A 13,279-nucleotide genomic window follows, 5' to 3' on the forward strand; every position below is an offset into this window, starting at 1 on the left:
AGCACAGGCCTGGGAGTCAGAAGGTCATGGGTTCTAATCCCAGCTCTGCCACATCTTTGCTGTGTGACCTTGGGCAAGTCACTTCACTTCTCTGGGCCTCAGTTACCTCATCTGTGAAATTGGGATTGAGCCCTATGTAGGACAGAGACTGTGTCCAACTTGATTTCCTTGTACCTACCCCCAGCGCTTAGTACAGTGCCTGGCACATAGTAAGCGCTTAACAAATACCATAATAATAATAATAATAATAATAATGTTGGTATTTGTTAAGCGCTTACTATGTGCAGAGCACTGTTCTAAGCGCTGGGGTAGATACAGGGTAATCAGGTTGTCCCACGTGAGACTCACAGTTGATCCCCATTTTACAGATGAGGTAACTGAGGCACAGAGAAGTTAAGTGACTTGCCCACAGTCACTGCTGACAAGTGGCAGAGCCAGGAGTCAAACCCATGACCTCTGAGTCCAAAATAATAATAATAGTTATTATTGTATTATTATTATTATGGTGCTTCTTCATCATCCACAGTAGCCCTACAGCACTAATGTCCCTCTCTTTATAAGCTGCCATTTCTCCTCTCTGTCATTTATTTGAATGTCTGTCTCCCCTGCTAGGATGTGAGCTCCTTCTGGGCAGGGATCTTGTCTACCCACTCTACTGTATTGTACTTTCTCAAGCACTCAGCACAGTGCTCGGCATACAGCGAGTGCTCAATAAATACCACTGACCCATCGATTGATTCCACACCTCCGCAGTGCCTCCTGTGGGATCGGAGCCAAGATGGTGCTCTTGGCTAAAACGTTGACTAGGCCTCTCCCCAACTCTGAGGGGAGGAAGGGGCCCATGAGTGACACCAAGTTTCTCCCAAAACCCTGCCGCTGTTGTGATGTAAAGAGGAATAGATGGTAGGAGCCACAGAGCCCGGGAGAAGTCAGGGACCACAAGGGCAATGGTGAGGAGAAGTCAGGGAAGGAGGAGACAATGACATGGAGAAATCAGGGACCACGAGGGCAATGGAGGAGGAGGCAGGGCCTGAGAGGACAATGGAGTGGAGAAATCAGAGAGAGAGGACAGTTTGGAGAAGTCTGGGACTGAGACGACAATGGAGAGGGGAAGTGATAAACAGTCACTTCCCAACTGTCTCCTTCTCCTTTTATGTACAATCCTTTGCCCAGCACCCCTTCAATCCTTCCACAGGGAAAAGGTTGGGAAATCACAGGGAGTGACTTGTAGGGAAAGGAGAGTTGTTGTTTTTTAATCACGTCCCCAAAATGTTATGTTGACCACATCAAGATTCTCTTTGAGAACCTGTAATCTAGATTATAAATTCCTTGAGGGAGGGGAACAAGTCTACCAACTCTGTTATACTGTACTCTCCCAAGAGCTTAGGACTGTGCTCTACACACAACAGGCACTCGATAAATATCAATGATCGACTGGTTGATAGAGATGGAGCGGGGTGTTAGAGAGGCCTCATCAGTGGATGTAGAAGCAGAGGAGGAAAGGTACTAGCCATGTGAGCCCGTCACTGGGCAGGGAGTCTATCTGTTGCCCAATTGTGCATTCCAAGCGCTTAGTGCAGTGCTCTGCACATAGTAAGAGCTCAATAAATACTATTGAATGAATGAATGAATTTGTTAAACACCCATTGGTGCTGTGTACTCTTATCAGATCTTTGGGAAATATAGAATAAAGAAGCTCTCTGCCCTCAAGGAGCTCCCAGTATAATGGGGGAGACAGGCACAGATGTAATTACAACTTGAGCGATTAAAATAATTAACTGTTTGAACACCGAGCCCCAGTCACCAACCTCTGCCCTTGGAGCTGGGTTTTCACTTACTCTCAGCTGGGGCATCCATTTTTTCACCGTTCTTACCCTCCATGGATTCCTTTTCCCTCTCTTTATCATCTTCTGAAAGTCAGAGAACAAATCAGAGATTTATTATTATTATCATTATTAATAATCATATTTATTGAGCACTTAACTGTGTGCAAAGCACTGTAGTAAGTGCTTGGGAGAGGACAATTTGGAAAAATAATGAACAGAAAATAAAGACCACTAATGTCAAACTATTTTTTCTGGGGGCACTCGCACTAGGCTGAAATTGGAAACCCTGAGATTTCCCCAGTACTAATAAGTTTGAACATCTTGGAGAATTGAGACTGCACAAGAAAACTGGTATTTCCCATATAATATGTTTTGGGTCTCGAAATGCAATTGCATGAGAGCCTAAAATGGAAAAAACCCGACAATCTGGGGTGACTTAAAAATGACTGGTTCCATATTTTCTCCTGTGGGAGAGTTCACTGGGAGGGGTTGCATAAATGGAGACCAACAATAGTCACCGAAGGGAGATATGAGTCCTTGAAGTTGAAGATTTCCTGGAAATGACCCACATATCTTTTCAAGTTACCAAGGCTACTTGACAAAGAGATTTCACTTACAACCATGAGCTTTCATTACAGTGCACTGCCCATTGCCAATTATGACAAATCTCAATGCTTTCTGAATTTCTTCATCAGTTAAATAAATCTCTATCTGCTTAAAAATGTCAAGCAGGTTTCGTACACCAATCCTCCCTCTCGAAGTGCCCAAAACGCTCCATCATGGAGGCTCACCTCCGGCTGAGGCAAACCAGAAAAGCCCAGACCACAGAGATGATCAAAATGCCTCTAGGGGCAAGAATGAGTGCCATCGGTCCCGGCTCCGACGTGCCCCCAGGTCAGCGGCCCGGCCTGGCTGCCGAGGCATCGTCAACCTCCAGCGGCAAGGTGAGGAACCCCTCGGCTCTGGGCCACGGGCCCGGACCCTTGAAGGGCAAACGGTAGAAGAATAAGGTCGGGGTGCAGGGGATTGGCAACAGATGCATCAGAGCAACAAAGCAATAAAAACCAAAAAACGACCTAAAAGATCAAGGCAGTGAAAAATACAATAAGGGCAACAGAGCTCTGGGGCCAGAGGAACAGAGTTTCGGGCTCGACGCAGCTCAGGTAGGGCTGTTCAGAGTCCAACAGTTACAACCGCCTCAGACTCCGAACCTTCTAAAGGACGAGAAGGCCTCGCCCTGCTGCTTTGTCCTCACCCTGGCCCAGGGGGGCCTCTCTCCCGGGCGGCGGGCCCCGGCGCTGCGATGATGGAGAGGCAGGCCGGGCCTCACGCTGCGGCTTGGTCTTCGCCCTGGTCGGGGGGAGCAGAGCCTGCTGGGAATCCCAGATGATATAGGGGCGGGGTGGCCTCTCTCCCAGATGGCAGGTCAATGGCAAAGAAGTCCAGGACCTGGGCCTCACGCTGCGGCTTTGCCCCCATCTTGGCTGGGCGGAACAGGGCCTGATGGGAGTGCTGGACGGCGTCAGGGCCAGGCAGTCTCTCTCCGTGCAATGGCCTCCTGCTGCCACTTGACTCTTTCAACTCTCACGTTCAGTTTCTTGCTAAATCTTGCCGGCTTTTCCTCCACAAAATTTCCCCGATCTGCCCCTTCCTCTCCATCTGTACCACAGAGGTCTAAGCACTTGTCATATCCCTCCTAGGCTAGTATATCGGCCTCCCTCCTGGAGGCCCTCCCTCCAGTCACCCCCCCACCTCAGTCCATACTTTATTCTGTTGCTCAGATAATTTCTAAAAGACATCATTCTGTGCTCATGTCCCCACTCCTCCAAAGCTTTCAGTGGTTGCCCATTCCTCTCTGCAGCACATATTCCTCACCATTGGCTTTAAAGCGCTCCAATCAATGGTACTTATTGAGTGCTTATGGTGTGCAGAGCATTGGACTAAGCACTTGAGAGAGAGTACAGTATAATAGAGCTGGTAGATAGGTTGGTTTCCTGCCCACAGAAGTCTAGAGGGGAGTTTGCAGTCCATCAGCTCTCTAGTGATTATGGTATTTGTTAAGCGCCTATGTGTCAAACACTATTCCAAGCACTGGCAGTATTCTAAGCACTCATCTACTTATCCACTCTCCAATGTAGCCTAGGGGATAGAGCTCAGGCCTGGGAGTCAAAGGATCTAGGTTCTAGTCCTGGCTCTGCCACTTGTCTGCTGTGTGACCTTGGCCAAGTCACTTTACTTCTCTGTGCCTCAGTAACCTCACTTGTAAAGTGGAGATTGAGACTGTGAGCCTCATGTGGGACAGGGACTATGTCCAACCCGATTTGCTTGTACCCATCCTATGGCTCAGGACAGTACCTGGCAGATAGTAAGTGCTTAACAAATACCACAGTATTTTATCATTATTATTACTAAGCACATGGGAAAGCACAATACTATAGAGTTGGTAGGTACAATCACCGCCCTCAAGGATTTTACTGTCTAGAGGGGAAGATAGACATTAAAAGAGATTACAGATTCAGGAAATGGTAAATTATGAGAAGTTCTGATGATTTCTGAATTTCATCAGTAGTTAAATGAACCTTAAATTTTCCAAAATGATAACCTAGCTTTATATGCCGATTTCTCATTAGCAATTTATCTCAGAACCATAGCAAAGTCCAGAAAACATGCAAACGGTGAATGAGAGCCCATGAATGGGGAGTCTTGGGAGAGTGGGAAAATCTAATTGGAAAAAATTGCTCATGGTCTTCAAAGTATTTTAAAGGAGAAATAATTAAAAACTTCTGGAAAATTGGAAAATTGTGAAATTTGCAAGTACATTAGGATCCAGTCCTCTCCTCTGTCTTTCTGCTGGCTGGTCCTCTCTTCCCTCTCTCTGGCTGCTCCTTCTTAGGCTCCTTCCTTAGCTCTTCTTCTTCCTCTCATCCCCTAAATGAGGGTGTCCCTCGAGACTCTGCTCTGGATCTGCTTCTCTTTCCACTTTCCACTCCCTCCCTTGGGGAGCTCAAACACTCCAAGCTTCAGCTACTTTATGTGGATGATTCCTAAGCCAGCTAACCTATTGCATTCAATCATATTTACTGAGCGCTTCCTGTGTGCAGAGCACTGTATTAAATGCTTACTCACTGTGCCTTGTTCTCAACTCCCACCTCCAACCTCCTTGCTTACAGTCTTCTTCCTGTTTAGAATTCCCTCCCGCTCCTCACCTGACAGACCATACCTCTCCCCATTATCAAAGCCCTTCTGAAATCCTACCCCGATTCATTTTTCTTCTCTCCAGGTCTCATATCCCAACTGCCTGCTTAACAGTTTTGTGTCACCTCTGCACTTATGAACTCACAACGACCCATAGTCCTTCACATACTGACAACATATTTGACTATTTAATCACTTACTCATCCATGTATCCATCTGTTCATTCTTTTCCTTCTTTTTATCAATTATTTTGTGATTCTCTCTCCCTTGCTAGATCAAAACCTTCTCAAGGACAGGGATCATGTATTCTAATTCTATTATACTCTTCCAAGTGCCTAGTATAGTATTTGTCACACAGTGGGTGCTTAATTGTTATTATTATTAATAATCATATTTATTGAGCGCTTACTGTGTGCAAAGCACTGTACTAAGCCCTTGGGAGAGTACAATACATCAGACACATTCCCTACCCACAACAAGCTCACAGTCTAAAGGGGGAGACAGACATTACTATAAACAAACAAATAAATAAATAATAGATATATGCACATGTACTGGGGGAAAGGGAGGGAGGATGAATGAAGGAGTAAGTGTGAGCAGCACAGAAGGAAGTGGGAGAAGAGGAAAGGAGGGCTCAGTGAAGGAATGTTTCCTGGAGGAGATGTACCTTCAAGAAGGCTTTGAAGTGGGTGAGAGCAATTATCTGGCTGACATGAGGAGGGAGAGAGTTCCAAACTAGAGATAGGATATGGGCAAGAGGTTGGCGGGACTGAACCCCCCTTTTCCTCTGCTCCTCCTCTTCTCCCCTTCACCCCGACCCCCTCCTTCTGCTCTACCCCCTCCCTGCCCCACAGCCCTTGTGTACATATGTACATATTTATTCTTCTATTTATTTTATTAATAATGTGTATATATATAACTCTATTTATATTGATGCTACTGTTGCCCAGCGACTTGTTTTGTTGTCTGTCTCTCCCTTTCTAGAGTGTGAGCTCGTTATTGGACAGGGAGGGTCTCTATCTGTTGCCGAATTGTACTTTCCAAGCACTTACTACAGAGCTCTGCACAGAGTAAATGTTCAATAAATATGATTGAATAAATGAATGAATGAACTAGATCGAGGTACAGTGAAAAGGTTAGCACTAGAGGAACATAGTGTGCAGGCTGGGTTGTAGTAGGAGAACAGCGAGGTGAGGTAGGAGGGGGCAAGGTGGATAAGTGCTTAAAGCCAATGATGAGGAGTTTTTGCTTGACGCAGAGGTGGACGGGCAACCATTAGAGTTTCTTGAGGTGTGGGAAAACATGGTCTGGACGTTTCTAAAGGAAAATGATTCAGGCAGCAGAATGGACTGTGGAGTGGAGTGGAAACACACAGGAGGCAGGGAGGTCAGCAAGGAGGCTGATACAATAATCAAGGAGCGATAAAATAAGAGATTGCACTAATAAGGTAGTAGTTTGGATGGATCGGAAGGGGCAGATTTTGGCGATGTTGCGAAGGAAGAATTGACAGGATTTAGTTTTGGCTTGAATATGTGGGTGGAACGAGAGAGAGGCATCAAGGATAATAATAATAATAATGTTGGCATTTGTTAAGCGCTTACTATGTGCAGAGCACTGTTCTAAGCGCTGGGGGAGATACAGGGTCATCAGGTTGTCCCACATGAAGCTCACAGTCTTAATTCCCATTTTACAGATGAGGTAACTGAGGCACAGAGAAGTTAAGTGACTTGCCCAAGGTCACACAGCTGACAAGCGTTGGAGCCGGGATTCGAACCCATGAGCTATGACTCCCAAACCCAGGCTCTTTCCACTGAGCCATGCTGCTTACCAAGGTCACGGGCTTGTGAGGCAGGAAGGATGGTGGTGCCATCTACAGTGATGGGAAAGTGAGCAGGAAGACAGGGTTTGGGTGGGAAGATAAGAAGTTCAGTTTTGCCATATTAATTTTGATCAATCAATAAACAACTGATTAATCAATACTACTGGCTGATGTTGCTGATCATTTGCTGATATTCACTTACTCTCAGCTGGGGACATCTTTCTTTTGCAGACCTCACTCTCCACGAATTCTTCTTCACTCATTGGTTCAGCTTCTAAAATTCAGAGGACAAAGCAGGGATTTAGAAATCATTCAACAACCTTTTGGTCCCCATAAACTCTACAGGGTGTCTTTGGGGACATTTGCAGAAACACAGATCCATCCTGCTTGAAAAAGGGCAATTTCTCCAAGGCTCATGAGATGTATATTAGGAGAATTACGACTGCAAAAAATAATGATACTCGCAAATTAACATGGCTGAAGTAGTAAAGTCATTACTGAATGAAGGAAAAAACCTGAAAACATGGTTTCAGTTCAGTATAACTGTTAAATTTCTTTGGGCAGAGGCATAGCATTAGGAGTTAAAGAGAACGGGGGACAATATATTTGTTACTTTCTGAAATTTTTTAAAGAAAACCAAATATCCTTTCTATATTTACAAGAAAACAAGTTGGTTGATGAGAACCTTTGCAAGCATAAGTTCTACTTCTTGTGAACTTTCACAAAATGACATCCTATTATGTGACATTCCAATGCTCTCTGAATTTCTTTCTTAGGAAGACAACTCCCAAATTGCCCCAAAATAACAGCTCAATTTTCTATGCCAATATTTTTTCCTCAGACATTTGAAAAAAATATTTTGCATTTACTCACATAATTCCCCCATCTTTTTGCATGATTTTTGCAACGTTGAAACAAGGGTGACATAATTAGGTGAGTCATATACTAATTAAGTCTAACAATAAGGGGAAGGGGAAGAGAAGCAATGTAGTCTAGTAGCTGGTAGTCAGTTATAGCCATATTATGTTTGATCAATCAATAATCAATTGATTCATCAATACTACCGGCTAATTCATTTGCTGATGTTGACTTACTCTTTGCTGGGGATACCTTTTTTTCACAGACCTCAGTCTCCATGAATTCCTCTTCATTTATTGGTTCAACTTCTAAAATTCAGGGGACAAAGCAGGTATTTAGAAATCATTCAACAGCCTTTTGATCCCCATAAACTCCCTCTTCACTCATTGATTCAACTTCAAAAACTCACAGGACAAAGGAATTTAGAAAACATTCAACAGCCTGGGAATCAGAAGGACCTGGGTTCTAATCTGGCTCCTCCATTTGCTGTATTTCCTAGGGTGAGTCACTTCACTTCTCTGTGCCTCAGTTCTTAATCCTATGAGTCCCATGTGGGACATGGACTGTGTACTACCCGATTAGCTTTTATCTACCCCAGTGCTTAATATAGTGCCTGGCACATAGTAAGCACTTAATAAATACAATTAAATAAAGAGGATAATAGAAAGAAGAAAAAATGGAGACGGAAAGGAGAGGAGGTGAGAAAGTTAAGAGTTTTTAATGGTATTTGTTAAACACTTACTATGTGTCATGCACTGTTCTAAGTGCTGGGGTGAAAACAAGTTAATCAGGTTGGACATCATCTCTGTTCCACATGGGGCTTCCAGTCTACCTAGGAGGGGGTGGGATTTAATCCTCATTTTACTGTCAAGGGAACTGAGGCACAGAGGAGTTAAGTGACTTGCCCAAGGTCATACAGCAAGCAATTGCCAGAGCTGGGATTAGAGCCCAGGTCTTCTGACTTCTGGGCCTATGCTCTTTCCACTAGATCATGCTGCTTGAAACTATATCTCTTCTACTTTACTCACCTAAATTCCGCATACCATAGGCACTCAGTGAATTAACCTTCTCTACTATCTCTTCTCTTTTTTTTTTTAATATGGAACTTGTTAAGCACTTACTATAAGCCAAGCATTGCCCCAGCAGTGAGGTAGATATAAACAGGTTAGACACAGCCCTCTCCCATATAAGGCTCACAGTCTAAGTAGGAGGGAGTAGAGTTTTACCCCCATTTTACAGATGAAGAAATGAGACACAGAGAAGTTCCTCTCTCCGAACCCATATGTTTCAGTAAAGATATTCCCCTCCCCCAAGGTGATAATTGATAAACATCTGATTTCAAACCTCATATTCCAAATCATCATCATAACATCCCCAGTAATCCCAATAATAAAAATCCATATTCCCAATCTACGGCAAAGAAGGGAAGAACAGTCAGAGGTGATATTCTGAAATTTGGGTCCTTTATCTGATAATATTGAAATTGATTTTGACTGTTACCATCTACTTCAGGAACCAGTGTACCAAACAAGCAGGAAGAGCAGAATGAAAGTTTTAAAGATAGTTAAGTCCACGCTGAATCAATGTGATTTACTAGTGGGCTATTAGGAGACCATAGCAGCAGTCCACCTAGCAGTGGACTACTTGGGAGACAACTGCACCTGATAGATCAACCTGGTGGGCAGCAATTAAGACAGGGGTTATTCTCAAGAGGAGGCTTGATGAAGACCAGGGCATCAAGAAGCCCTGGAAGAGCATATGCATCAGGGCAACCAAGGAGCTGCCTTCTCAGCCTCTCCTTCACACATAGCTGGGACTTACCCATCAGGAATGTTATTGAAAACAAAGGACAAACACGCTATGCTTGAAAAACTGGGGCAAATTATCTTGAAGAGTCAATAATGTTGGTATTTGTTAAGCGCTTACTATGTGCAGAGCACTGTTCTAAGCACTGGGGTAGATACAGGGTAATCAGGCTGTCCCTTCTGAGGCTCACAGTTAATCCCCATTTTACAGATGAGGTAACTGAGGCACAGAGAAGTTAAGTGACTTGCCCACAATCACACAGCTGACAAGTGACAGAGCCGGAAGTCGAACCCATGACCTCTGACTCCAAAGCCCAGCCTCTTTCCACTGAGCCATGCTGCTTCCCCTAACTAAATAACCTGAAGGAACAAGCACGACCCATTCAATCTGACAAACCTCCCACTCACCTCCAGAAATCAGTTCCCTGTTGATATCTTCCACAGAATCCATCGTCGCTTTCAGCTGAATCACCTCCACTCCTGAAAGTACAACTTAGACTCAGACAAACCGAAACAGACTCAGAAAAGATTAAGTCTATTCTCAAAATGTGAAAATTAGTTTTGTAAATTGATGGATAATATGGCATCTTCTGGTTATGCTATTTCCCTATTCAACAAAACAAGAATGGTTGTTTATATTGGGACCTCTAGGGCACCAAACTGGACTGCAATTTTAAGGCCAGGGAGTGGACTTGAAGGCTCAGTGCTCCCATATTTTGTACCTACTCGATCCATGGTTGGATGTCAGCTACTGGCAAAGGTACCAGTCCTGGCACCGCTATGCCACTGCAGTGAACGTGGGCATCTCAATAATGTTGCTGGAATTATAGATTCCAGGACCCCCAGGGAACAACACACATGTTTGGATGTATGGGATTACAAAACCTAGGGTCCTCCAGGAGCAACACAAATGCACATGTACATGGCATTATGGATTCCAGGGGCCCTCCATGTAATTGTGTGTGTAGTTGTGTTACCCTGAAGTCCTGGTCTTGCCTTTCCATGTATTGTCAGTTTGTCTCATGGCACTCTTTTCACCTCCCATGGTTCCAGCCCTCTCATCTACTGTGCTCTATGGGTTGATTTTTCTCTCTTTGTCAACCTGCCCCTCCCTCTCTGACTCTCATTCCACCTCTTATCCTTCACCTGCTCTTTCCTTCTGTAGTTTAGTGCTCCTCTTCCCCATAACCACGGTCAGACAGCTTGGAGTGAATAAGTGACACACCAGAAGGGAAGTGGGATTTGAAATCAATGGGAAGAAGGTATATGGAAGGAAAAGGAGAGCAGAAGGACTTAAGTGGGAGAACAGTGAAGATCTTCTCCAACCTTCTCCAAGAGTGAAGAGTGAAGAGGGGAGCATTGTAGCCTGGGGGGGAACAGAACAGTTCTGGGAATCAGAAGAAGTGGGTTCTAATCCCGGTTCTGCCATCTGCCTGTTGTATGACTTGGGCAACTCACTTTGCTTCTTTGTGACTCAGTTTCCTCCTCTGTAAAATGGGGATTCAACACCTGGACTCCCTTCCCCCTAGACTGAGAGACCCATATGGACTAGGCACTGTGCCAGACCTGTGTTATATCTACCCTAGCACTAGAACAGTGCTTGAAACATAGTAAGCTCTTAACAAATACTATTATTACTGCTGTTGCGGTGGTTGTTTTCTGTTGTGATAGTTCAGGGATTGGGAAAATCTGACTGGAAAAAGGTGTGTGTGGTCTCCACAATATCTTGTTTTGGGAACAAGGTGTCAGTGGTGGGCTTTGGAAAAATCTGCTGAAAATTCAGACCCAGCCACTCTCCTCAGTCTTTGCAGAACTCCATATTCACTTACTATCAGCTATGATCACACCTCTCTCACTGGTCTTGCTCTCCAAGAATTCTTTATCAATCAACTTTCCATCTTCTGAAAGTCAGAGGAGAAATCACAGATTGAAAAATGATCAACAGGCTATTGGTTTTCATGAACCCCAAAGGGCTTCTTCAGGGGCACTTGCAGAAACATAGAGAGAGCCAATTTATATCTGTAATTTATTATAGCCATAATTTATTTATATTAATGTCTGTCTCCCCCTCTAAACTGTGAGCTCATTATGGGCAGGGAAAGTATCTGTTATATTGCGCTCTCTCAAGTGCTTAGTACAGTGCTCTGTACACAGTAAGCGCTCAATAAATACAATTGATTGATTGAGTCAAACCTAGACTGCTGTCTCCGATGGTCTATCATGAGAACTGAGACTGCAAGAGGTAACGGTGCTTGCCCAATAACTTGATTGAGGAACTGTAGTCATTTATCAGAAATTTTAAACCGTTGTAGTTGGTCGTAACTATTTCCCATGCTCATTCCATACTTTCCCCAATTGCTGATTTCTTTGGAAGAGCAGTCACTAAAAGGAACTTTTATTGCATGGTTTGAGATTTTTCATGAAATGGCATCCAGTAACTCTCATAGTTTTAATGACCCCAAGTTAATTGGCAAAAACTGAGACAGCACAGGGAAGCCCACTCTCGAGCAGCAATGAGATAATGGCATTTGTTAAGCACTTACTAGGTGCCAAGAACTGTACTAATCTCTAGGGTAGCACAAGACTGGATGCAGTTTAGACGCAGTCCCGATCTCACAAGGGGCTCCAAGTTTGAAAAGGAGGGGAAGGGGGACGGCAGAGAAGATAGGGTGGTTGCCTGGGGAGAGCCCACTGCCCAGACAAACTAGCCCTGGGGGCAGCAGTCAAGACCGGGTTACATGCCTTTTCATGAAGCCTCCACTTGAGAAAGCCTCAAAATGGGCAGGCCCTGGACCAGCACAATCAGGAAATACCTTTCCTTGTAACTTTGTGACCTGGAGGGCCAAGTGCCCCTCTCCCACACCCACCTCTCCCACTTCCATTCCTTTCTGCCATCCATACATATATGTGGGAACCCATCCTCAATGATGAAGGACAATTACACACAAGCCCTTTCCACACATGTAGTTTGTCCATAAAGCATGTTTTCACTCCATATTTTGGCAAGAAAGGGAACTTTCTTCTGATAACTTAGGTGAGTCTGGATAGAGCACAACATGGTGTTGAAAGAAACGGTTGTTCATAGCCATGCATCATCGGTCACAGAGCAAGTCCAATAACGTGGGCTTCTGTGACAACGCAGTTCCCGGGGAACAGGAGAATCAGGAATATAATGGAAAACTGGGACAAGTCTTCCTAGAGAGTGGCATGCATCTAAATCACCCAAAATGACCAATGGCTGTGGACTTCATCCAGATAGCTTGTCACTCACCTCCAGGAACAGATTCTTTGCCCATCTCTCCCCCAGCAGGCATCAGTGGTTTCAGCTCTTCCATCTCCTCCCCTGCAATTCACATACACAACAGTCAAAGCAGAGTCTAGGGGAGTAAGGTTCACTGCGCTACCATGAAACTTAGCTTGAGGAGTGGGCAAGTTGACCATGATGCCTAGCGACTATGCTTTTGACCTCCATGGTCAATGAGGATAAGAAATGGAGAGTATGTTCTATTTAAGTCTGGACTCTGGTTTTTTGTCCAGGCATCTTCTGTCAGTGTGTGCTTTCATCTCCTGGCCCGCTTTATGCCACTGCATAAATTAAGGATGTCTCAAGTCTCAGATGGTCACTGGGACTACCTGAATGAGGATTGTTAAGGTGAGTGTGTTTTAGCTAAGAAATGGATACACACAGGTCAGCTTCTGGGTTTAATTGGGTTAGAATTGGTCTGACCATGAGGTGGGTGGGACATCCCAGGATTTTGACCAAAGTCCAAAGTGCG

At 44.6% G+C, this 13,279-nt stretch overlaps 1 protein-coding gene across 9 annotated transcripts in view; it reads right to left on the reverse strand.

The window, feature by feature from the left end:
• EFCAB3 (EF-hand calcium binding domain 3) overlaps positions 1-13,279 on the reverse strand; it is a 156,706-nt gene that overhangs the window by 45,044 nt on the left and 98,383 nt on the right. For 7 of the 9 annotated variants that reach the window (XM_039913539.1, XM_039913538.1, XM_039913537.1 and 4 more), the window contains 6 exons: positions 12,775-12,846; positions 11,333-11,404; positions 9,912-9,983; positions 7,935-8,006; positions 7,043-7,114; positions 1,839-1,910 (listed from right to left, as the gene is read on the reverse strand). In XM_039913539.1, coding sequence (XP_039769473.1) covers positions 1,839-1,910; positions 7,043-7,114; positions 7,935-8,006; positions 9,912-9,983; positions 11,333-11,404; positions 12,775-12,846 — 432 coding nt within the window. The remainder of the gene's footprint in view (positions 1-1,838; positions 1,911-7,042; positions 7,115-7,934; positions 8,007-9,911; positions 9,984-11,332; positions 11,405-12,774; positions 12,847-13,279) is intronic. The other 2 variants (XM_039913541.1, XM_039913543.1) reach the window with 2 other exon arrangements.

This window comes from Ornithorhynchus anatinus, chromosome 11, assembly GCF_004115215.2.
Source record: "Ornithorhynchus anatinus isolate Pmale09 chromosome 11, mOrnAna1.pri.v4, whole genome shotgun sequence".
Lineage (NCBI taxonomy): Eukaryota > Metazoa > Chordata > Mammalia > Monotremata > Ornithorhynchidae > Ornithorhynchus > Ornithorhynchus anatinus.